This window comes from Panthera uncia, chromosome D2, assembly GCF_023721935.1.
Source record: "Panthera uncia isolate 11264 chromosome D2, Puncia_PCG_1.0, whole genome shotgun sequence".
Taxonomy (NCBI): Eukaryota; Metazoa; Chordata; class Mammalia; order Carnivora; family Felidae; genus Panthera; species Panthera uncia.
This window is the reverse complement of record NC_064818.1, coordinates 76,034,962-76,060,942: the sequence shown is the minus strand read 5'-3', so window position 1 is coordinate 76,060,942 and position 25,981 is coordinate 76,034,962. Positions and strand designations below refer to the sequence as shown.

Sequence of the window (25,981 nt, the reverse complement as noted above, 5' to 3'; positions counted from 1 at the left end):
ACCAGCATCAACCTCCTTTTTCACTTCTGTACTCTTAACACTTCAGAGGGCTTTTACGCAGATGGGTCTTCCTCCAAATATTTCTTATCTTATATCTTTTGAAGAAAAAGTCAGTAACATGTTTTTCCTTTCTAGTGCCACTGCCCTGCGTAGAAGCCAAAGTGAGGTGTGTGAGAGACGGTAGGTGAGTACTTCACGACATTGTCTCATTGTAAAGTAAAATAGGCGGATCTTCCACCTGGAAACCATCCTGCTGGTGAAACGGAGTGAGGCTGAGACACCAGAGTCCAGGTCTGATTGCAGCCCAACGCCCCCCACCCCAGCCGTTACTGTTCAGCTCTCTGCACCTCTGTTCTCTCACATAGAAATAACAACATGTACCTCGCAGGGTCGTTGTAAATAATCAAGAATGTGTATGGAGAACACCAGTAGAAGGCTTAGCACACAAACAGTAGCTGTTTCTAATTGTTATTAAGAACCATTGCCCTCCCTACCCATGCAGTTGATATAAATTTTTTTAACGTTTATTTATTACGGAGAGACAGAGAGAGACAGAGCATGAGCAGGGGAGGGGCAGAGAGAAGAGGAGACACAGAATCAGAAGCAGGCTCCAGGCTCCGAGCTGCCAGCACAGAGCCCGACGTGGGGCTCGAACTCATGAACTGCGAGATCAGGACCTGAGCCGAAGTCGGACGCTCAACCGACTGGAGCCACCCAGGCGCCCCACCCATGCAAGTGATATAAAACTACTTGACCTGATACATGTGGAAGAGATCTGAACTATCTGTATTACAATAAGCGTTGAGCAATTGCATTTACAAATAACAAACTGACCTGAGTCTTTGACATTCCAACTGTGAATTGAGAGTTTTGGATAAATTGGACAAAGCAAAAAGTTTGTGAGGAGAAACTCCCGCTTGTAAGGAGAGTCAGTTCTGGGGATCCAACATACAGCATGGAGACCAGAGCTCACAGTTGCTAGGAGAAGAGTTGAGAGTTGCTAGGAGAAGAGTTGAGAGTTGCTAGGAGAAGAGATCTTCAACGTCCTCACCGCACACAGACACATAAAAGGTAGCTGTGCGAGGCGATGCATGTGTTAACGAACTTATTGTGGTAATCATTTCATAATGCATACGTGTATCAAATCATCACATTGCACACCTTACACTTACACACTGTTGTACGTCATTTATACCTCAGAGTTGGGGCAATTTTTAAAAAGTTTACCAGAGGTGGCGATCCGCCACACCGCGTGTTCACATACTGTGATGAGTCATCTGATCACTTGCCATCTGGTTGCAACCAAGCCGCTGTGGAGGGCCTGGAATCTTCCCTTCAGAGACTCTCTGGGGGGCCGCAGTGGCCTTCTGCCCCGGGCTCTGCAGGCCCACGTGGCCTCTGTGCTGTCACGTGCTGGGTGGGCCTGGTTCCTCAGAACTTGATGAATCTGGAAAAGCACCAGCTCAGAGAAGTGAGGGGAGACTACACCCTCAGGGCCAGGGCAAGTCTCCACAGTGTCTGGAAGTGGCTCTAAGAGGACAGCCATCTTCAAGTGAGCAGGGAGGCATGCGGCTATTTACTGCGTTGGAAACGGGGAAGATCCTACCCCACCTCCCCTCTTTCCCTCTTCCCCTCCCCTTCCTTTCTCCTTCCCTTCTTTGCCCCTTTCCTTCTTCCTTCTAATAAATACCTACGGGGCACCTAGCTACTGAGCTGTAACCAGACCCCATCAGTCAACAAAACAGACAACACCCCCTGTGTTGTGAGCCCCACGTTCTAGGGCAAGACGGACGATGCTGACCAACTAAGGTTGCGTCATTGGGTAAGCTCTTTGGGGAACAATAAAGCAGGGCAGGGAGAGGCAGCATTGGGGGAAAGGAGGGAGTCAACGAAAGCAGGATGGTCAGGGGAGGCTTGGTTGAGAAGCTAACATGTGATCAGGGACAGCTGGATGGGGCAGATGATTGGCCTTCTCTGCCTGGGGGGAGACCATGCATCCAGGCAGATTGATTCTGGACCTCCCTGGTGCCAGGGCTCTACAGGCATCCATGGGGCCAGGTCAGGTCACGGATCAGGACATGACATGGGGTAAGGAAGACTAAGGCCCCAAGAGGCCTCCATGGCCTGGAAGGGCAGAGCTCCAGTGTTCTTTGCAATATTGACAACGACAGGATATACACAAAAATGACAAATTCAAATGAGATAACGAAAGTCTTCCAATTTGCTCCTTTTAGATACTGCATTATCCCAGGGAGAATATAAATTCTAGGTTTCAGAAACTTTGGGGAGTACTGACATAATAGGATTCTCACAATAAGAATATCTGAGTTCTAATCTGCCCTTCTGCTACTAATGACCCATATGACCTTGAGCCAGTGCCTTAATCTCACTTATTAGTTGCTCCTTCTGTAGAAGAGGGATAACAATGTTGCACCTGCCTGATTCAGGAAGCCATCCAAGTATATGACACTGGAGAACTTCCCCAGGACTAAACCCGTACCTTGTGTTCAGCAGTTTGTGTAAGGTTGTAGAACTGAATCAGGGTTGAATTCAGTCAAAAGCTGATATGTGTGTTATAACTTTCATTTGTTGGCATAAAGAAGGTTAACACATGTTCTCTAAAGGAAAAGTGTGTAAAGTACCTGAAAGCTTGCAGAAGAAAATAAAATCACCCCACTGAGCTACACATTGTCAGTGTGTTAGAATATTCACCCCTAAAGCTTTTTAGGGTGTATAATAAGCCTTTTGTTGTGCTGTTTTTATTAAACACAACAAACGTCACCAGTTTTGTGTTCACACGCTATATATGGAGGTATGGTTTCGTATATTGCTTAAAAAAAACCCTCCCATTGTACCATGAGAAATTTCTAGTTTTGAAAACATGATTCTGAATAGCTGTGTAAGATTTCATTCAGAGAATACCCCATAGTTTATTCCACTCACCTTTCATTGTTGGCAACTGGCATCATTTCCTATATTTGGTTAAACTGGATGCATTTGGAAGCATTTGAAGCCTAAGGCTGTTTGTCTCAGATCAGCAGGTTGTCTCCAAATGGCCCCTGCCCCACCCTCTGCCCTGCACTGGATCCTGGGCAGCTGCCCCCCCTCCACCCCCCATCTCACTCTGGCTTCTCCCTGGGCCTTGTGGGTCTTCTCCACCTGTCTTGGCTAGGGCTGGGGCTGGGGCTCCAAGGAGCGGGGTGCGTTCATCACTGACATGGGGAAGGGGGAAGGGTCACCGGCGGAAGAGCTGCTCCTTGAAAAGTGGCAAGAATTAACAGAAACTCCTATTATGTTGTGTTCACCGTGTACAAAAGCAATAAATTCTCTCCTTGGAATAAAACGCAGCCAGGTTGCATTATGCGGACAGTTGAAGAAATTGAGACTTCCTGTGTTTCATAGGTGTTCAGTCGGTTCCTATTTCAGACCAAAGCCACATTTACCCCACTAAGTTTGTGCCCACCTTGCAAATATCACCGAACTTTCAGAAAGTTAGACCCAGGGAGAGGCAGAGATCATGGATGAAATCCTACGGGAATGGCCAGCCTCTTGGTTCCTGAGTCTCCAGTTGCCTGAGGAGGTCCGAGCCTCCTGAGGGGCTCACCTGGAAAACAGCTGACATGTGCCGAATGCTCCCTCCGTCCTCAGGCCGAGCCTTGTTTTATGTGCATGCCACTCAACCTTCCCAGCCCACGGGGGAGGTAGACGCGGTATATCACCCATGTTACGGATCGCCTGTTCGTTACTGTCTCCGTGGTGCCTGGATCAGTAAGACTCAGTTAAGGCTTATCTTAAAAATGAAGTGCGTTTGTGGAAGGTCACAGCACTAGCTAGAGGTGTAGACAAGATTTTCATCCGGCAATCTTGGATTTGTTTGGCTGCATCAGCACAAGCTGCAGCCTGCACCTGGAAGACAATATGCACCCCAGGGCACCTGGGTGGCTCAGTTGGTTAAGCGTCCAACTTTGGCTCAGTTCATGATCTCAGGATTCGTGAGTTCGAGCCCAATGTCCGGCTGACAATGCAGAACCTGCTTCAGATCCTCTCTCTCCCTTTCTCTCTGCTCCTCCCCTGCTCATGCTCTCTCTCTCTCTCAAAAACAAATAAACATTAAAAAATATATATGCGCCTAAGGGAACCTGGGTGGCTCAGTTGGGTAAGCATCCAACTTTGGCTCAGGTCACGATCTCATGGTTCATGAGTTCAAGACCCACGACGGGCTTTGTGCTGACAGCTCGGAGCCTGGAGCCTGCTTCGGATTCTGTGTCTCCCTCTCTCTCTACCCCTCCCCCACTCATGCTCTCTGTGTCTCTCTTTCAAAAATAAACATTTAAAAATTTTTAAAAATATGCACCCCAGAGACTGGTCAGGGCTAACACATTTGGACACGGAGAACACATCTTTAACCTGAAGGTGCTGGGGCTAGTATTTATTCGTGTGTGTGTCACCTCCTTCCAGAAGAAGAGTTCAAGGCAGTTATAAAAATGCATACAATCTAAAAAGATAAAATTCAAACAAATAAACAAATGGAGTGAGGAAGCTGGGAGAAAATAAAAATAAGAGTAGGAGGGGCGCCTGGGTGGCTCAGTCGGTTAAGCGTCCCGTCCGACTTCGGCTCAGGTCATGATCTTGCGGTCCATGGGTTTGAGCCCTGCATCCGGCTCTGTGCTGATAGCTCAGAGCCTGGAGCCTGTTTTGGATTCTGTGTCTCCCTCTTTCTCTGACCCTCTCCTGTTCATGCTCTCTCTCTCTCTGTGTCTCAAAAATAAATAAATGTTTAAAAAAAATTAAAAAAAAAAATAAGAGTAGGAAAAACAAATCAATATCAAGAGCAGTGTTGGAAGCAGGAAAATTGACTAAAAGTATCAAAGTGAGTTTGAAAATGGCATTTGCTAGGAGAATACAGTGACATCTGGTCATGAACCTCTGGCTATTTGTCTAGTTCTTGTTTATCGCTCAGTTTCTGGTTCATGTCACCGTGATTCTTCTAGTGGTTCTGTGAGTAAGCAGAGCAAATTGTCTTGTGTCCATTTGAGACTGAGACTCAGAGAAAGGACTGTCAGGCCGGTGGTGAGCCGGTGCGAGAAAGAAGTGTGGGAAGGGGGAAGGGAGGTCAGGCTGCTTCTTAGGTTCTCTGTCTCTGTGCCCCTGGAGAGTCACACGAGACGGGCGAGGACTCTGTCTTTAAGGCATGTGAGCATTCTATTCTGATATCTGGGATTAGTTCAACTTCAGGTCTGTAAGTCTAGAGGAGGGACAATTGCTGCTCAAGCTTTGCATTCTCTTTCACCCCCTCAAACTGCTCCCTCCTCAACTCTTGGATTCTTTTTAACCCACCTTCTGCAGGCTCTTATTCGACACTGAGGGCTTATCTAACAGAGGTCGATAGAGACAAGCACGCTCGTTTGTCAAGATCAGCAGTTTCCCTCTAGAAAGTGGGTTTTACCTGGGCACTTCCTTCTGGAATTTTCATGCTGTTATCAGTCTGTTAGGGTTTCCGTAACGGAGGGGTTTAAACTTCAGACATCTAGTGCCTCACCCTTCTGTAGGCCAGATGTCTGAGATTAAGCTGTTGGTGGGTTGTTTTTTTTCTGAAGACTGCAAGGAAGAATCCATTCTACGCCTCTCCCATAGATGTTGGTGGCTTGCTGACAATTTTTGGTGTTCCTTGGCACGTAGAAGCACAACCCCTGTCTCTGCCTTCAGCCTTACTTGGTGTTTTTTCCCTGTGTGCCTGTCTGTCCCCAAATTTCCCCTTTTCATAAGGACACTGTTCATGTTGGGTTAGGACCTGCCCTCATAACCTTATTGTAACCCAATGACCTCTATGAAGATCCTATCTCCAAGAAAGTTCACATTCTGAGGTACTAGGGGGTTAGGACGTCAACGTGTGAATTTGGGGAGACACAATCCAGCCCATAACCTATGGCACTACCTGGATGTTCAGCCACCACAGGCAAGGCTGAGGTCTTTCTCTCCATCAGCAAAGTCAGCACGCACGATCGCAAACTCAAAATCCTCGGTTCCAGAGAGAAAGCCGTCAAAGGCACAGCGGAGAGCTCTGAGTCATGCGCCTCCTCACCACTGTGTTCTAGATTCTTCATCCCCATTTCTGCCATCCCATCCCCTCATCCCTCCTCCCGAGACGTGTTTGGCTTTCTTGGGATCATCTAGGTCATGAGTGCACTCAACTGCTTCAGCATTGACTTGTGTCCCTTGACATTGCTGCTCTCAATGCTCTCCTCTAATTGTCCTCTATTGCTTCACAAATAGTGGACCTCCCTGGACAAATGTGTCCACTTCCTTCACACCACATTGGACATGTTGAAAGAGTGCCTGATGCCTCCATTGTCCACCCACAGTGGGATGGAGGACAGCAAAGACGATGGACACAACAGTGCCTGCTGCTGAGAAGACCACAGTCGACCAAGGAGATGGAGCTGAGACGAGGGTGGCGGTTGTGGTGGTCGCTGCCTCGGGGGGACCACGATGAGTGCTTGTGGCTGAGGCCATACAGCTATGAGAACCTCAAGCCTTGCTTGTGACTGAAAGGGTGGGAGGTACAGAGCAGCAGTACATGGTGAACCCAGCAGCCGCTGGAAATTTCCACAGGTTGCCGTTTTTGTTTTGAATACCACTATTAAAAATATTAGCAATTGATTTCCCATTTATAGAACCAATGGACTCTTGAACAAAAAGCAGGCAAAGCATGGCACAACCAAGTTGTGCTCAGCCTGCCATTTTGAGTTTTTCAGCGATGGCCACTCAGGTCTCTTCCCAGGACTCTGTTCCAAGGCACACAGTTGAAAGATCATGAAAATACACTCTCCTTGGGGTTAGATCGCAAATAAGATATACTGTAACTCCCTCCCTCTTACCCCATGGAGTTCTAGTACCTGTAGGAAATGCTTTGCCAACTAGGGTTTTAAGATAAGGTGGTTTCATGTTTGCATATCGTAACTCACAAGATCTTTTTATGCATGCTCAGTTGGGTTTGGCCTTCTCCAAAGAACACAACTCCTCCCCAGGTGAGTCCCAGTTGGGGCAAGGGGTCTACAGGGGAAGTTCAGAGAGAGACAGCGCTCTACATTATCCTCTCATGATATGAAGGGCAGCCCAACTCCTCAAAAACACTCTTAAACTCCTCAGTTTGTGGAAAAGGACAGGGTTTCGTACAGACAATTGCAAACCCAAGAAAAGCATGAAACAAGCATGCTTCCCGATAAAGAACACATCACATTTCCAGGTAGGAAGAGATAGTTGCTGGGGAGGGGTACTCTCCACATTGTATGAAACATTTGGGAGATTCCACCACAAGATAAAGGTAATACCTGCTAAAGTTTCCTGAAAAACTGAAGGTGATTCAGGATTGACACTTGCCAGGAGTGCTGGTATTCAACCAGTACAGGTGGCTGTGGTTGCACAATTGTAAAAAATTACAGGTCTTTCTTACTGGTGGTCAGTGAGCCTCCTGAGTGCCCCCTATAACTACGTGGAGCCCCAGCCTCTTTCCTCAACTCAGACCTCCTCAACATAAGTAAAAACACAGCACTAAGTCTGATCAGCACCCCGTGATGTGCCTGGTGCTGGGGCTCCGATATTTCTAATGCCACCTGCCTATCACATCAGATTATTAAGGCAGTTAATCTGGTTTGTTTTGGAAGCACATGCCTTCTAGAACTTTTGTTAATATTAATTTGAATATATATGTATATTCAAATGAGTTCAGGCATGGATAACTCATAGACTGGTGCCTGCTCATAACAAATGTTCAATGAATATTACATTTTATTGTTAATTTTGGTGGCATTCTCATTTCAGACCAAACCTGTTATTTGAGGGTGGTGACAGTGGGCACCGCTAAGCCTTGTCGCTCCGTGTTTTCCTGTGTGAATTTCCCCACCCCATATTGAGTTTCCATCTCCTTATCAGACCGATTTGAATTGTTCAGTCACCACACCATTTCCTGGGGAATCTAACCTCAGATTACATTGGGATTGGTGGTTTTTGGTTTTGTTTGGCTTTTTCTATTTATAAATAGTGTGACCTTGGGCAAATCATTGAAACTTTCCTGCAGTACACTGGCTTCTTTGTCTGTAACCGCTCTGTAAATAGACCTTCGGAGAGAGAGTGAGTAGGAGGGCCCAGAGAGACCCGTGTCCTGGCAGCAGTGGGTCCTGTTGGGAGGGACAGTGCTAGCGGCCCATGACCTGGAGCTGTGGCCTGCCCTTCACACAGGTTACCCAGTGAAAGGCAACTTCTGCCTTTTGCAGATTCACACATGGAACCTCCTGGAAGCAAAGACCTTCTAAATGCAAAATCTCTCTCATTTGCGACTTCTGTGCGAGGGAGGTGGTGGGAGTTGTTCTTGCTTTTGGGCGTCTCTCTTCCCTGTAATTTGATTCCAGTACAGTCTCCCCATTCATTAATTTCCTGCTGCATCACTTTGACCTTGGCTAAGCTCCCACAGATCTGGAATGGCAGAGCTGAGACTGCAATCCAGGACAAACCCCTTCACCGAGAGGCGATATACCTCTTCTCAAAATGAAAATGCCTGGGTGGGCTCTTCCTCTTCCTACTTCCTCACTGTGTGTCATTTGTATGGATCACTGTTGGTGTGACCAGGGCTCTGAGCTGACTTGTCAAGAGTCTTGGTCCCATCAGCAGCACAGAGTTGCTGCTGCCAGCGTGAACAGCCCCTAGTTAGGGGACTAAAATGTTTGTCTTCCTTATTTGCACTTAGAGTTAATCACCTTTATTTATTTGTTTTAAAAAACTGGTTTGTGTCTTTGGGTTTAGTCTGTAAAACAGATTATCTTTTGTTCTCACTTCCTGGAATACTATATTTTAATTAGACGTTAGAGAGAAGTATGTATGGATCTTGAGGAATTACAAGAGCACTTTATTCCGAAGCATAATGTAGCAAGTTTTGGTAGACAAGGACAAAAGTCTATATCCCAAGTGTCCTTCTGGCAATTTACATTGGCTCACCCTCAGATTGACTTCTGTCTTCCCTGACTCCATTCAGATTTGGCAAACACGTTCCATATCACTTTACGATACTGGTATTTGGGTGTTTTAAGATTTATTCAAAAATCAAGAATTAAAAAGACCCCTTGGAGTTGCAGAAACTCTCTCGGAAGTATTGCAGAATAAGATCAACCGACGTTGCAGAACAAACGAGGAGCCGTGGCCCCAGGAGCCACGAAAGTGCAGTGATTAGTGCTACTTTTCTGTGCGTGGAATCTGAACCAAAACTTGTACGTGAAATATTTCAAGTCTAGCTAGAAACACAGAGTAGGTAAAGTTACTGTTCGGGTTTTCCATGTACTTGAAAAAAACCTATATTGCTTTAATTTGCCTAATACTGATACCCTTTAAACTATAGCTGATCTTTTAAATATCTGGGAAGGAATTTACTAACCCTCCCAAGACAAAAATTTGTACAAATTGTGAAAGTTTGGAGAACACCATCTATATATTTTTCTTGGCATATAGAGAACAGTCTTTTCTGTGTCCTTCTATGTCTATTCTTTTTTTTTTTTTTTTTTTTTTTTTTTTAGATTTAGAGAAAGAGAGTGAAAAAAGGGAGAGGGTCAGAAGGAGAGAGAGTGAGAGAGAGAGACTGAGAATCCCAAGCAGGCTTCATGCTCAGCACAGAGCCCAGCACGGGGCTCGATCCCACCACCCTGGGGTCATGACCTGAGCCAAAGTCAAGAATCAGACACTCAACCACCTGAGCCACCTGGGCGCCCCAAGAAATAAGGGAAATTAAAAAAAAATCACTTGTATATATATTTACTAGCAATAGTAATTGGAAAATGAAAAACAGTTACCATTTAAAATAGCATTGAGAGGGGCGCCTGGGTGGCTCAGTTGGTTAAGCGTCCGACTTCAGCTCAGGTCACGATCTCGCGGTCCGTGGGTTCGAGCCCCGCGTCGGGCTCTGGGCTGATGGCTCGGAGCCTGGAGCCTGCTTCCGATTCTGTGTCTCCCTCTCTCTCTGCCCCTCCCCATTCATGCTCTGTCTCTCTCTGTCTCAAAAATAAATAAAAGTTAAAAAAAAATTAAAAAAAAAATAGCATTGAGAGCCCATAAAATTCATAATGGTAAGTTTAACGTAACACGTACAAGAACTACACATGACAAACCGTAAAACACTGCTGAAAGAAATTAAAGGTCTAAAATGGAGAGATACACCATGCTCACCAATTGGACAAGTCAGTATTATTAAGGTATCAATTCTTCCTTAAAGTGATCTATAGTTTCAATGCAATACATTAAGAAAATTCCTGCAGGCCTTTTGTAAAATTGACAATTTGATTTTAAAGTGAATACAGAAAAGCAAAGGGCCTAGAATAGCCAAAGCATTTCTGAAAAAGTCTTTATTTAGAGCTAAATAGTCACGGCCATGCAAGATGGATGTAAACAAGACGTATAGATCAATGGAATAAAGTCCCCAAATAGATTCTTGCACACACAGCCATTGGAATTTTGGCAAAGGCACCAAGGTAATTCAAAACCTGGTGGTAAAACAACTGAGCACCAAAGTGCAAATAACAAAAATAGCTCAACCCTTACCCACCACATCCAAAATTAACTTGAAGTGGATCACAGACCCAGGTGGAATTTTTGTGCATTTATTATTATTTCTTAATTTAATGTTTATTTATTTTGCAGGGGGGTGTGCAGAGACAGAGGGGGAGAGAGGAGCCGAAGCAGGCTCTGCATGGTCAGTGGAGAGCTGGATACGGGGCTCCAGCTCATGAACTGTGAGATCATGACCTGAGCTGAAGTCGGACGCTTAACCGACTGAGCCACCCAGGCGCCCCTTGTGCCATTTAAATGACTGTTGTTGTTATCTCTTTTCACTGAGTGTCAAAATCTGAATTCACATAAATTATGTGCCTGATGGGTGAGTGTATACTTTAAAAAAATTTTTTAATGTTTATTTATTTTTGAAAGAGAGAGCGTGAGCAGGGGCGGGGCAGAGAGAGAGGGAGACACAGAATCTGAAGCAGGCTCTGAGGTGTCAGCACAGACCCCGACGCGGGGCTCGAACCCACGAACTGTGAGATCATGACCTGAGCCGAATTCCGGAGCTTAACCTACTGGTGCCCCATGGGCGTGTATACTTTTTTAAATGCCTGTTTCTATTTGCCATTTCTCTGCCGTGTCACATTTTTTTGTGTGTCGTCTTGAAAGATGCCATTCGAGTTTTGTCTACACGACAGACCTAGTTTTAGATACCACCCACCATCTTGAGCCACAGGGACAAAGAACACAGGACAAAGTCCTGCCAGGAAAGGCTGGTAGTGATGTTTGCATTGAGAGGAGCTGATAGTTTGTCCCACCTTCGTCGTCTAATATCCCAGGCCTGCTGGACCCTTGCCCTTCTCTTAAGTCAAAAACAATTTTCAAATGTCTCTTTGAAGGAAACTTTCATGGGACAATGGCAGATTTTACTTTCTTTCTCCTGTTGGCAAATCTCAGTCCTGCCTTTGTTCCACTGTAGGAGGGGCATGTGTGTGACCAGCCCTCCCTGGCATAGCCCTCGGCAGCCAAGCAGAGACGTATCCTGCTTGGAAAATGCCTTCAACCTGCTTCTCTTGTCCACTGAAGCTTCTGGGTGTGCCTCCCAGAGATGGCCAGTTCTCTACCTCCCACATTCTTTTTGGTGGTTTACTTCTAAGATGGGGCTTGTAGCAGCCCAGATAGGGGACAGAGCTGAATCAGAGGTCAGTGGGGCACGGGGCACAACGAGACAAGAATGGAATCCAAACCCTGCCTAATCCTCCCCATCAAGGGAGGGCAAGTGACACTACAACCCTTCTATCTTAACTTGAGATGGCTTCAGGGGGAAGGGTCTTTTCTCCTGTTTTGTTTGTGTTCAGATGTCACAGGGACCAACAGGCTGGAAGGACCATTCCGAATATGGGAAATTTGCCCATCCCCTGTCTCCTGCCTTGTCTGGTTGTAGCGGGCCCAGCAGAATCACGGTTGGGTTTGCCTGGCGCCATTTTCGTGCCAGACTAACACAGGAAGTTGTTATTTAGAGATAAGGGAAACCACAGTTAACACCCTCTCTCTATAATCTGATAGAATCTCAGAACTGCAAAGTCATTTCTGTGTTAGCCTATGGAAAATTAAGCAGATCTCCAGCTCTACTCTTTGGGGAAGCCACTAAGCCAAGAGAGCCCAGCCATTATCCCAGCTACAAGCTCAGGAAGCTGCAAGCTTCCGGCTTCATAAGAAGAGGGCAGGGTTCATGAGCATGGACCCAGTGGTGCCTCTGCTGTGACAAAGGAACAACAAAATGCCCACTCACTCCACAGCAGAGCGCCAAGGAAGAGAGGGTCATTTAAAGCTAGAAAGGAAGGAGCTGATTTAAAATAAGAACATTTGAAGGCAAATCTATAGAGACAGAAAGGAGACTCGTTGACTAGAGTCTCCTGGTACTTGCCAGGAGATTAACTGTAAATGGGCACAAGGGATCTTTTTAGGGTGTTAGAAACATTCCAAAACTGAATTGTAGAGAGAGTTGCACACAACTCAGTAAAGTTACTACAAATCATTGAAGTATGATATCGAAAACAGGTGAATTTCATAGTAAGTAAAGTTTAAAAAAAAATTGTTAATGTTTATTCACTTTTGAGAGACAGAGCATGAGCAGGCAAGGGGCAGAGAGAGAGAGGGAAACACAGAATCCAAAGCAGGCTCCAGGCTCTGAGCTGTCAGCACAGGGCCCGACGCGGGGCTCGAACTCACAGACTGGGAGATCATGATCTGAGCCAAAGTCGGACGCCCAACCGACTGAGCCACCCCAGGTGCCCCCATAGTAAGTAAAGTTTACCTCAATAAAGTTGTTTTTAAAAAATTAAACTGTTTTGGGGTGCCTGGCTGGCTCAGTCAATAGAGCGTGTGACTCTTGATCTCCGGGTTGTGAGTTCAAGCCCCACACTGGGCGTAGAGCCTACTTAAAAAAAAAAAAAAAAAAATTAACAGGTGAGTAAGCCACCTCCTTCAGAGAAAGTTGTGATGCATGTCTCACTCTTCTGAGGGAAAAGTGCCAACTTTTCAGTGTGGCCTAACAGGCTCTTCCCATTGTAGCTGTCTCTTTTTCTGGCCTTTCTCCCACCACATCCCCACACCCGCTCTGCTCCTACAAACCCACAGTGCTCTCAGCTCCCCTTCAACGAAGGAGGAGCATTGACTCTTTTACGTGCATGTTGCACAAAGCGATGTCCTGCCAAAGAGTAACCTGGGTAAAATAGTTACTTTCCAGGGCAGAAACCTGACAGACATAATGAGAATGAGCACCAAAATCTGGGGATCTCTTCTCAATTCCATATTCAGTGACTTCACATTGGCAGCTTGAAATCAGCCATGGTGGGTGTTTTAACACCAAGGAAATTGGTAAATGCTTCATATCGAGGCTTTTATTTTTTTCCCCAGAGATAGGGTTGCCAGATAATATACAAGACACCTAGTTAAATTTGAGTTTTCAATTGAAAACCAATAATTCTCGTATAAGTAGGTGGAACATATCTGAAATTCACATTTAATGGGTTTCACGTATTTTTATTTGTTAAATCTGGGAACTCCCCACCACCCCCGCCCTGGAGCCAGTTATCAAAATTTCTAGCATACCCACAACCATACTCTTGACCACTATACTCGAGCACATCTTTATCATGAACATTTTATCAAAACCCATCAGAACAGTTAACCAACGCATTAGGGTCTTTACCTCTATGACCTCAACTGGCCACATTCTTAAAGAGAAATCTCTGTCTTGTAGAGCCATCTTTTTGGGAGTCTATTTGTTTGTTCTTAGCATAAACATCCCTTGAGATTTCCTTGAAGATGAATGCTTGCCATGTGACCTCTCCAGAGCCAAGAACCCAGGCTTTCCTACACTTCAGAAAAGAATTTCTCATGCCCTGTGGTGAATATTAATAGCAACACAGGGAACCACAGGGGGATTCTCAAGCTCTCTTTTCAGAACCAGAATGTGGTGTGGACAATGGTCTCTATTAAAGGGTTAGCACTGGTCCCCCTTCTTGGACCCTGGTGTCAGTTTGATCCTCTTGTCCTCCAATGGGACAGATTCTATCAAAGATGGGGAATCCTCCTAGGTGAGTCTGCAAAGAACTCAGCAGAAATTCTGGTGGAGAAAACTAAAAACAACAACAAAAAACCCCGTCACCTTGGCCTAGATTCTCAAGATGGATTAAAACATCCTTCTGGGACTTTAACTTTTTTTTTTAATTTAATGTTTTATTTTTTAAAATTTACATCGGAATTGGCATATAGTGCAACAGTGATTTCAGGAGTAGATTCCTTAATTTCCCTTACCCATTTAGCCCATCCCCCCTCCCACACTCCCTCCAGGAACCCTCTGTTTGTTCTCCATATTTATGAGTCTCTTCTGTTTTGTCCCCCTCCCTGTTTTTATATTATTTTTGTCTCCTTCCCCTTATGTTATCTGTCTTGTTTCTTAAAGTCCTCATATGAGTGAAGTCCTATGATTTTTGTCTTTCTCTAATTTCACTTAGCATAACACCCTCTAGTTCCATCCACGTAGTTGCAAATGGCAAGATTTCATTCTTTTTGATTGCCGAGTAATACTCCATTGTATATATATACCACATCTTCTTTATCCACTCATCCATCGATGGACATTTGGGCTCTTTCCATACTTTGGCTATTGTCGATAGTGCTGCTATAAACGTGGGGGTGCATGTGTGGGACTTTAACTTCTACTGATAATAATCTATTGCTCTCCAGACAAAGTCAGCAACTCTGCTTCTTTTTTTAAATTTTTTTAATGTTTATTCATTTTTGAGAGACAGAGAGAGAGCATAAGTGGGGAAGAGGCAGAGAGAGAGGGAGACACAGAATCTGAAGAAGGCTCCAGGTTCTGAGTTGTCAGCACAGAGCCCTCTGTGGGGCTCAGACCCACAAACTGTGAGATCGTGACCTGAGCCGAAGTCGGCCACTTAACCGACTGAGCCACCCAGGCGCCCCAGCAACTCTGCTTCTGACATGTTTCCAGAGGTCCAACCATTTCCCAAAGGTCTAAAGGTGAAACAGTCTTCCCCTAACCCTTCGGCTCCACCATTCTGGGTGGACTTCCCAAAAAGCCTCCAAAAGGGCCACAGCTGACTCCATTCCTAAGAAACTGTTTGTAACATTTCTGCTTGAGCCACCGTCTCCCCAGTCCTTATGCCAGAAGGAGACTGGAGAAGCGGGGGGCTGGATTTTAGAAGCAGGGGGGTGTGAAGCAGTGTGAGTCCTGGCCACAAGCCCTCTGGGTGAACCCCACCAGTGACCGCGTGGAGGTTGTACAGCATCTGATTCCTCACAGGTGCCAACCAGCTTCCTTTTTCACTTAACCGTGCATGTGAATCACCAGGGGAACTTGCTGAAATGCAGACTGGGATTCAATAAATCTGGAGCAGCACCTGAAATTCTGCATTTCTAACACGCTCCCAGGTGATAGCATGGCTGCCGGTCCACGGACCACACTTTGAGTAGCACCTCGTGTTGAGTGGTCCACGTTGAGTCACTACTTTGTGTCTCTTTAAACCAGCAGCATTGGCGTCACCTGGGAACTCGTTGGGGGAGGGTGTGTGCAGATTTTTGAGTCCCTCCCCAGATCTACCAAATAAGACTGCATTTTAGCAAAATATCCAGGAGATTTACTTGCACATTGACGTTGGAGAAGAACTTTCCAGGGCTCTGATCTGCCTAGAGCTCATCGGGAAACCATGATTTTAAAGCACTCAGCTTATACAAAGACTGTATCTTATGCATTGTTAAAAAGGAGCACCATTCCCATAAATGAGGGGGCTGGCTATCTACATAGAAAATCTTAGCGCTGGAGAGAGGAGATGGCTGAAGGTCTTTGGAAAGCCACCTTGCAACGGGTGGCAAGATCCATCAGAGGGAGCCAAAGCCCACACGGTGACTGCTGGCAAGGATGTGGGGAGGAGGAGGAAAGTCCTCTAGATTTTTGTGTGTGTTTCTTGAGAGGGCGCTCCGTGCGTACACAGGCACGGACTTCTTGGTAGCCATGTAAAATTCGGTTGGAAAATATACTTAAAGAAAAAAAGATGGGAAATAATTGAGCATTATAGCTAAAAAACTGAGAGTAGGAAGAAAGTTAAAGGAAAAAGCCCCGAGGTTTAGAGAATATAGGAGAATGTGATTTATGAACATACAAGCCACGTAATCTAGGAGAGCATCATTTCCCCCTGGAGTAGGAAATGATTTCTTAAACAAGGCATGGGAAGAACTAACCAACCAGGGAAAGACTGATAAGTTGGAGTGCAGCTGGCACAAGTAATACCTTTGAGAAAGGAGAGGGCCGGGGTGCCTGGGTGGCTCAGTGAGTTAAGCGTCTGACTCTTGATTTTGGCTCAGGTCAAGATCTCACGGTGTGTGGGTTCAGGCTATGCACTGTGTAGTGTGGAGCCCGCTGGAGCTCCCTCCCTCTCCCTCTCCCTCTCCCTCTCCCTCTCCCTCTCTCTCTCTCAATAAATAAATACTTAAAAAAAAAAAAAAAAGGAGAAGGCCAAGTCAACAGTAGAAACAGGTGCTTGCCACATGTTGAACCAACGTAGGGCTTGTGTCAAGAATACATAACCAAGTCCCACATACCAACAAGAAAACAAAAGCTTGTTAGAAAAAATGGCCAAAAGACTTGAACAGACATGTCACAAAGGGTAAGCTCGATGGCCAATAGAAAAGGTGTTCGGCATCATTTGCACCTGGAAAAATGCAAATTAAAGCCACTGTGAGATACCACAGCATACCCACCGGTGTTGACAAGGGGGGATTATTGTTGGGAGTCTATGATGGTGGAAACTTTGGAATGGAGCTGAGAATTTTCCAGGAAATGGAAGCTACACATACCCCAAGACCCAGCACCTTGCACCCCTAGATTTGCACCCAACAGAAAAGCATGCCCATAGCCCAAAGAGGCATGTATGAGATTGTTCCCCAAATCAGAAGCAGAAGGCAGCTTGATAAATCATAACAAAATCACGCTAAGCAACAACGAAAATGAGCTAAAGTCAAACATATCAGTAAAAGAGTCTGAAAAACATAATGCTGAGGGAAAAGAGCAGACACAAGGGAATATATACTGTATGAGTCTTTTACCACACAGTTCAAAAATGGGTATGATTATGCATAATAATGGAAAACCTATTAACACGCTCTAAAAACCACTCAAACTCATCTGTTTTTAGTGCTTATTTATTTTTGAGAGACAGAGCACAGTGGGGGAGGGGCAGAGAGAGAGAGAAGGAGACACAGAATCTGAAGCAGGCTGTCAGCACAGAGCCCGACGTGGGGCTCGAACTCACAAACTGCGAGATGATGACCTGAGCCGAATTTGGGCGCTTAACCGACTGAGGCACCCAGGTGCCCAAATCTCATCTTTTTTTTTTTTTTTTAACGTTTATTTATTTTTAAGACAGAGAGAGACAGAGCATGAATGGGGGAGGGGCAGAGAGAGAGGGAGACACAGAATCGGAAGCGGGCTCCAGGCTCTGAGCCATCAGCCCAGAGCCCGACGCGGGGCTCGAACTCACAGACCGCGAGATCATGACCTGAGCTGAAGTCGGACGCTTAACCGACTGAGCCACCCAGGCGCCCCCCAAATCTCATCTTTAAAAACCTGGTAAATGTAAGTAGGTTTGATGGTTAATTTTATGCGTCAACTTGGCTGGGCCCAGCTGTATTTTGGTCTGATCCATTATTCTGGATGTTTCTGTGAGGATGTTTTCTGGATGAGATTAACATTTAAATCAGTGGATTTTGGGTAAAGCAAACTGCCCTTTATGACATGGGTGGGCCTCATCTAATCAGTTGAAGCTATGACTAGAAGAAAGACTGACCTACCCAAGCAAGAGGAAATCCTGCCAGCATGTCTGAGCTGCATTAAGTGCTCTTCCCTGAGTCTCCAGCCTGTCAGCCCACTCTGCAGATTTTGGACTTTCCGGCCTCCCTAATCCCGTAAGCCAATTCCTTAAAATCTCTCTCTCTCTGTACAACCCTGACTAATACAGTAGGTAAAAATAGAGATGTATGTAAAAGGCACAGGCTACGGGGCAAAGACATAAAATAAACATGAGAGTAAAAGATAGAGGATTAAAATGACAGGCAATGGAAAAGGAAACATGGACAACAAGCCAGCATATGAGGTTGATGACTGAATAAAAACAAGCGCAGGGGTGCCTGGGTGGCTCAGTTGGTTGAGCGTCTGACTTCGGCTCAGGTCACGATCTCGCAATTAGTGAGTTCGAGCCCCACGTCGGGCTCTGTGCCGACAGCTCGGAGCCTGGAGCCTGCTTCCGATTCTGTGTCTCCCTCTCTCTCTGCCCTTCCCCTGCTCATACTCTGTCTCTCAAAAATGAATAAATGTTAAAAAAAATTAATAAAACCAAAAAAGCAAGCACAAAAGCAGGTATCAAGGTAACAGGAATGCAACCTAATGCAAAACCGATCATGGAGAAAAATCTTAAAAAAAAAAAAAAAAAAAAAAGAAAAGAAAAGAAAAGCTTGGGAATGGCAATGAGAGAGGGGGTGGGGAGAAGGAAGTGGGCTAAAAGCCAGTTAGTGGAACTGAGTGCAGGAAGAATCAGTGTCCCAGTGTCAAGACCTGTTGCCATGGTGACACCCTCCCAGGCAGAGTGGCAGGGTCCTGATGTCTGGAGAAGCTGGATCCTGGCCGTGGTACCCTTTCCTGTCCGACCAGGCTGCTGGCACATGGGCAGACCTAGCGTATCCCCCATCAGCCCACAGCCCAGAGTAACCCCTGCTGATGTCTCTGCGTATTTCCTGCTAGTCCTTTTCCCTCTTGTTTATTTGTGCATTTATAGTAGCCATATCCTATTCTATGTAAATTTTGTATTATGCTTTTTTTTTTTAATTTTTTTTCTTAATGTTTTTATTTATTTTGAGACAGAGACAGACCATAAGCAGGGAAGGGGCAGAGAGAGAAGGAGACACAGAATCGGAAGAAGGCTCCAGGCTCTGAGCCATCAGCACAGAGCCCAATGCGGGACTCGAACTCACAGACTGTGAGATCACGACCTGAGCCGAAGTCGGACGCTCAACCGACTGAGCCACCCGGGCGCCCCTATGCTTTTTTTTAAAGCTCACATTGCATCAGAAGTACGTTATTGGAAATCCTGTCAAAGACTTGCTTTTTGACAGCTACGTAATATTCCAGCATGTATCACTCATTGGTGGTTTCGCAAATATTTGTTGAGTGCGTATAAGGTGTCAGGTTGTCGTGTGGCTTGTGCAAAGCCACTGTTCATCCGCAGCTAGTGTGGAGCAAATGGTTGAGCCACTGAATGCACTGCAGGAGGTATTTGCATTACTGCTAAGAGGCGCTCGTTGCTGGTTCCTGGGTCTGGAACAGCTCCAGGTAACTGAACTTGCCTGTGAGAACAGGAGGAGCATCACTGTATCTTAGATGGCGCCCATGGGTATGAGCACCAGCCCACGTTCTAAACCTCCCCACTCCGAATTTCCCGGCGGAGGCGAAGGCAAGTTTTAGGACCGATGCTTGTCAGGGGCCAACGATACTCTTCCGTGAGCTTCTGTTTTCCATTTTTTCAATGGGTAATGCACTCACGTGGTTCGGAATTCAAGACAGAATAATGTGCACAATGAAAAGGCTCATTTCACTACTTCCTCATCTGCCGGATACCCACCTCAGGTAACCATTTTTATTAATTTTTTGTGTGTATTAATCTAGATTTTCTTCATGCAAATTTGAATGCACATGCTTATTTTTTTTTCCTTTCCAACTTAAAAGGCAGTCTACAACTTACATAGTTTCGCACGTTGCTTTTTGCATTTAACCATATTTCTTGGAGATATTTCCATATAAATACAGACCTTCCTTCCTTGATCTTTATTACTCTTGCGTAGTATTCCAGTGTATGGTTGGCCATAACTCTAACCGATCCTTATTAATGGACATTTGAGTTTGTCATTAGGTTTTTTTTTAATTTTTAAAAATATTTATTTTTGAGAGAGAGACAGAGAGACAGACAGAGCATGAGCAGGGGAGGGACAGAGCACAGAATCCGAAGCAAGCTCCCGGCTCTGAGCTGTCAACACAGAGCCCCGACTCGGAGCTCGAACTCATGGACCGCAAGATCATGATCTGAGCCAAAGTGGGACGCTTAACCGACTGAGCCATGCAGGTACCCCTGAGTTTGTCATTAGGTGTGTTGTCCCAAGCAGGCTGTGTTGACTAACCTTGAGCATATTTTGTTATATACACATACTGCTGGGTCAAAGGGTAAACGCATTCGGAACGCTTATGTTGCCAAATTACCTTTAGTAGGGGTTGTGCTAAGGTGCATTCTCACCAGGGACGCTTTTGACCCAAGAGGATTTCTTACTGAGTCGGCAAGCCGAGCGTCTGCTCTACACGAGGCCCCGTGCTAAACAACAGCAACACACGAATAAGATGCCTCTGGGACTTCCTTTTGAGCAGAGGGAGAGACAGGCTTAGTGGACAACCAAGTCAATTTGTGATAACGTGCTGGAGCATGGCACCGGGACCGTGAGAACGCGGACAAAGGAGTGATTTATCCCGCAAGGAAATCTTCAGGGGAGGCACAGGTGAGCCAGGCCCTGAAAGCAACTTGCCAAGGGAGGAGAGAGCTGTCTGAGATACGGGGGAGAGGGGCGGCGGGGTGGGGGGGCATGAACATAGCTGAGAAGCTCATTCCAAGAGCCACGGATCGAGCGCTTTGATGGAGCTTGAGGAATTAAGATTGCAGAGGCAAGCAAGGACCTGAGAGAGGCTGAGTCTTCACCCTGAAGGCACTGAGCAGTCTTTGTGGGCTTGTAAGCAGCAGCGACGTGGTTAGAATGTCCCCCCGCCACGTGCTCTGCCCACTCTGGTCCCCTGGATTCCACCCCTCCAGGCACATGGTCGTGTGTGTCCATTTCACCCCAGGGCTTCACCTGATACCTAAACTCAGACCTCACAATAGGCCCCAAGTAGGCCAGTTATGATGCAGGAAGAGTTCGTAACTATCTCTTGGGTTCCCGCTAAACTGTTCTAGAAAGAAACTCCAGGCACTGACACCTCCCATCCTCGCGTATTGCCAGAGTATGATCAGGGAATGGGAGAATGGCTTCCAGAAGACTGGGAAACAGAGGCCCCAAGAAAGGAAGGCTGCAGAGGGCAGGTGGAGGATGCGTGGAGCACCAGTCAGAATGTATAACACAAGCGATTCCTTTTGGGATAAAGCCCCCCTGTGCTGTCAGCGGGGTCTGAGTCCTACTTCGCCGTTGGGGTGAGCGGAGCCTGGGCTTCGGGTCCTGTCCTTCCCACCCCTCCCAGAACGAGCCAAGGGGAGGACCCCACCCCGGTCACCGTGACCCTCGCCTGTCTAAGGCAGGGCCGCCCTTTGTGACGCTTCCCACCCCAAAACTAAAAGTAGTGAACCCCAGGAAGGGGGTTCTCCTACACCTGACTCTTTGCCTTTCAGGATATGGACCAAATCCTACAAATCAGATCCACGCATCGCCCTCGGAAAATACTCCCCCTTGGAAAAAGAGATCCTAGTAAGTGTCCTGAAGCTGATTCGCAGGGAGGCCCCGCTGGAGCCAGGCAGCCAGGCTGGGAGGGGTGGAGCCAGAGGTTCAAAACGCACCAGCAATGGACATACAAGGTTCCCAGCGGCCTCGAGTCCGCTCGAGGCTTCCCACACTTGCACTGCAAATACTATCTTGTTTCAAAGTTCTGATTAGGAATAGCACTGTGAGGCCTGCTGGCTTGTAGGTAAGGAGAGTCAGGATTTGAACTCCGGCCTGTCCGACCCCAAAGCTCCCACCGCAGAGGGGCCCAGACCCTCAGCGGCAGGTGGGGACAGGGGCCACCAGGCGATTCTTTCTGGGGGCACCCCCTGCTGCTGCCCCGTTGAGATTTTTGATAGTCCCCTTCACGTTGTCAGCGGCTGGGTGGTGTCCACACCGCGGCGGCAAGGAGATTTCTGACCCACAAGCAAGAGGAGGAGTGGGAAATGCTCAAGGAGCTCCAGTCGCTGTCTCCGGACTACAAGCGGGCGCTGAAGTTCGAAACACAGCATCCCCGTCCCTGTGCCACCTGCAGGCCCCGGGAAAAACTATGGACAGCCAAGGTGATCGTGCCCCCAGAGGAGTTCAGAATGCCCCAGCGCGAGAAGCTCACTGTCGTCAGGCACGTAGAACGGATGCAGCTTGCTCGAGCCCTACGGAATAAGCAGCTGTTGCCCTACATCGAGAGGCTCAGGGGCTCTTCATTTCTGTCTGGAGGGGGCCTGGGCCCAAAGGCAAAAGACAAGACCAGGGAAGACGAGGACAGCGAGGTCGTGGCTTTCTACGACTCTGCCAAGCAAGAGGAGAGAGGCGAGGCAGAGAACAAAGCCACAAGCAGACGAGAAATAAAAATGAACGTCATCTTCAAGTCAGAAGAACCGAAACAACGTCTCACATGCCATCCAAATGATCAGAAACCGTTCTTCCCCACCAAGAAAGCGGAACGGTCCATCACTGGCCTAACCAACCGAAATCTTTTCCGCTTAGCTGAGTTCCCTGGTGACCTAATGCTGATGAGTCAGGATTTTATTTCCCGGGGGGTCCACCCCGCTGATATGACAAAGGCCAGCCTCCTGGGGGAAGACAGCATCTGGAAAGGGTACGCGCACAAAGCTCTTTAGTATTAAAGTCTTACTTATTGCCATAGTAACCAAAGACCCTGGTCCTTTTCACTCTTGCAGCTCTGCCCCCAGGGTCCTGGGGTCTCCAGGCTTCTCAGGGTAACACCTGACAGCAGAGGCTTCCTGGTTTCAGGCATCTCTTCGCTCTTGGCTCTCAGCTGGCACCATCATCCCACAGCCCAGGCCTTTCCAGCATGCAGGCCCCTCCGCTTTGCCTTATTTCCAGGGGTCCTATGTCAGTTGCCCACTCCTGTGAAACAAATCACCCTCAAATCCAGTGGCTTAAAACAGCAATCGTTAATGTAGCTTGAAATCCTGTGGGTCAGCAATTTAGGCTGGGCTCAGTTGGGTTCCTCATGTGTCCACAGTCAACCATGGGTCAGTTAGGTGACTCTCCTGAGGGTTGACAGCTATCAGCTGGGTCAGTGGAAGTGACTGAGCCACATACTTCCTTGCCGCAGCAGGCTGGCCCAGGCCCGTTCACAGGGCCACTGCAGGATCCAGGAGAGTAAGTGGATGTTTGCAAAGCCCCTGAAAGCCAAGACTCAGAACTGGCACACCGTCCCTTTGTCACATTCTGTTGGCCACAGCAAGATACGAGGGTGGGCAAGTGGACTTCATCTCTGGATAGGAAGAGGAGGAGGGTCATACTGCAAAGGGCACGAACACAGGGAAGCAGGTATGGCCGGGACCATGATTGCAATCACTCCACCACTGAGTCCCTGGAGCTGGGACCAACCTATAGCCCAGATGGGGAAAAGAATGTTACTTAAGGAGAAGGTTGCCCAGCCAGAAAGTCTAGAGGTCGGTTCCATGCTTCCCACTTCTTGCTTAGGTAAGCAGCTCCTACCTATGAAGGTAAAGCCCACCTGCTCCTGGCCGCCCTGCTCTTGAATCTAGCCAGGGGACTTCCACCTTCCTTCTCAAGCCAAGTGCAGGCACGGGGCACGCACGGATGCCGTGTGCACAGTCCTCTGGGCATGTCTGCAGGTGGGTCCAGGGTCCCTGAGGTCAGCTCTTGCTGCTCCCATTAAGGCCCTGCCTGTGCCCCCGAGGTGGCAGATCCAGGAGGCAGCACCCGGGGCAGCACGTTTGGCACCTGAGAAACAGAACACACTCATTTCATATCTGCATCTGAAGCACAGAAAGGTCTTTCAGTGAATTACACTCTGTCCTCAGCAATCTGCGCACAGTTGGAAAGATGCCGAACCTGCGCCCATGGCCCGCACATTCCTGGGACAAGGCCAGATTTCTCTCTGGCTCCCTCTTCTGGGGTTGGGCATGGGGTTCTCACTTCAGCTCCTTCAGAACCCTGCTGCCCTCTCCGCAGAGGCTGAGCCATGGGCAGGAAGGGGGCTTCTCTCTCTCCCAGTTTCCAGGATAACTCTGTTGGTCACAGGGGCCAACTTAACCTACTTCACTTGAAGCATTGTGTAGGTAGATGCTGTGGCTCACGATTCAGGGTGTCGAAATCACGTGAGCAAGGTGCACACACCAGCTGTGTCTTTTCACGATGTCAGCTTTATTCAGTCATAAAGCAAGGTTGTTAACATTCCAACCTCAATGACGTTCCGCGAGGCATTTAACTTGGCTTCGTACACGTCACACGAGACAAAACAAGTCATACATCAATCAGGCCATAAACAACAAGGGAGGAAGGTAACGTGTCCGTGAGCACGTCGTTGGTCTGTGGACTTAGTCTGGTCCTGGCCAGCCCTTGGCATTCTCTGCTTCTTACGTTCAAGCAGTGGAAGATCCCAGTGTTCAGACAGCAGTCGGGCAGAAACCTCGGGGGCAGTTGCCCTTCTTATGCGGTCAGACGTGGAGTCAAGGTCTGGGGAGTCTGACAGTTTCCTGCCAAAGTCCTCCCTTTTTAAAATTAATTAATTATTAATTAATAATAATAATTCATTATGTTCATTCATTTTGAGAGAGAGCATGCACGAGCAGGTGAGGGGCAGACAGAGAAGGAGAGAGAGAGAGAATCCCAAGCAGGCTCTGCATTGTCAGCATGGAGCCCGGAGCGGGGCTCGGAGCCACGATCCATAAGATCATGACCTGAGCCGGAATCAAGAGTCGGATGCTTACCTGACTGAGCCACCCGGGTGTCCCTAAAAGCCCTGCCTTTGAAAAGCTTCATCCTTCAGAGACCTCTTCTGGTTCTACTGATCATTAGTTCCGGGTTCTTTCCGGTTCTCTTGGCCTTGCTGATTATCAGTTCTTGTACCTCGAGTACACTCTGGTTTTAGCGATACCTAGTCTCAGTTACTGCTCTTTGGCTTTTTACATCACTGCTTGACATGAGTGACTCCATCTTGCTCCCTACACTATTCCTTGTCTCAGCCTAAACATCACCTCCACAGAGACAAAGGTCACCAAGTGCCTCATATATCTGGGCTTCATCAACAAGATGAAGTCGTCCACCCTAAGCTTCCCCACCCCAACACCCACTGGTGAGGAGGAAGTAGAAAAAGATAGTTATAACGATCTTTCAGCACAGTGTCCCCCAAAAGCAGAATATCTGATGAACTAAGCCGATTTCCTTGTTCCTTGCCGGGGAAGTCTTTTTGACCTTGAACTAACTTGGACTTTTCTAGAGGGCTCCTGGAAAAACTCCAAAGCATTTGTTCTCTCTCCTTATAAAAAGAAAGATATGAAAGTAATTAGGCTTATTTGACATGTTAAATTACATGGAAACATTGTCTGATAAGAAGTGATGTCTGACCCCTTTAGGTTATATTGGGATGGGTACAAATTGTTAATATAAGTTTTCTAGAAACTGTATGACATCCCTTGACATCTGTCCTAGCACAATGTTATCAGTCATTAATTCTAGTTGTTAACTTAAAATGTTGTGTGTCACAGAAATAATGAAATCTCCTTGTCTGTTGCATTGTGATGAACTCTCATCGGATCTTTAACCATGGCCATTTTTGAGGCTTTTGTGTTTTACAGACCATTATTCTTTTACTCTGGTGCTTTTGCAAAAAAGCTCCATTTTCCAAAAGATTCGTGGAAGGAACATGACAAGGAGAGGTTTCTGATAACTTTAAGATCATACCACTGATCTGGGTGAGAAATTCCAGAATTCTAGTGAAAAACCTGGGTTCATAAAACCACTAACAAAAGACCAAAATCAACAAGAATTAATTGCGTGGGGCTGAATAAACTCCTGAGGGTGATTATGACTTTTGCTTTAAAACATCACTAGTTTTGGGCTACCTGGGTGGTTCAGC

The 25,981-nt window shown here is 46.9% G+C and overlaps 2 protein-coding genes across 2 annotated transcripts in view; one reads left to right on the top strand and one right to left on the bottom strand.

Moving 5' to 3' along the window:
* The window catches only part of LOC125933170 (deleted in malignant brain tumors 1 protein-like), a 183,441-nt gene that overhangs the window by 114,831 nt on the left and 42,629 nt on the right, over window positions 1-25,981 (bottom strand).
* On the top strand, window positions 21,092-22,779 carry CD2H10orf120 (chromosome D2 C10orf120 homolog). Its single transcript, XM_049645884.1, has 3 exons — window positions 21,092-21,341; window positions 21,537-21,612; window positions 22,002-22,779. The coding sequence occupies exons 1-3, from the start codon at window positions 21,157-21,159 to the stop codon at window positions 22,743-22,745; spliced, it is 1,005 nt and encodes a 334-aa protein (XP_049501841.1). The 5' UTR covers window positions 21,092-21,156; the 3' UTR covers window positions 22,746-22,779.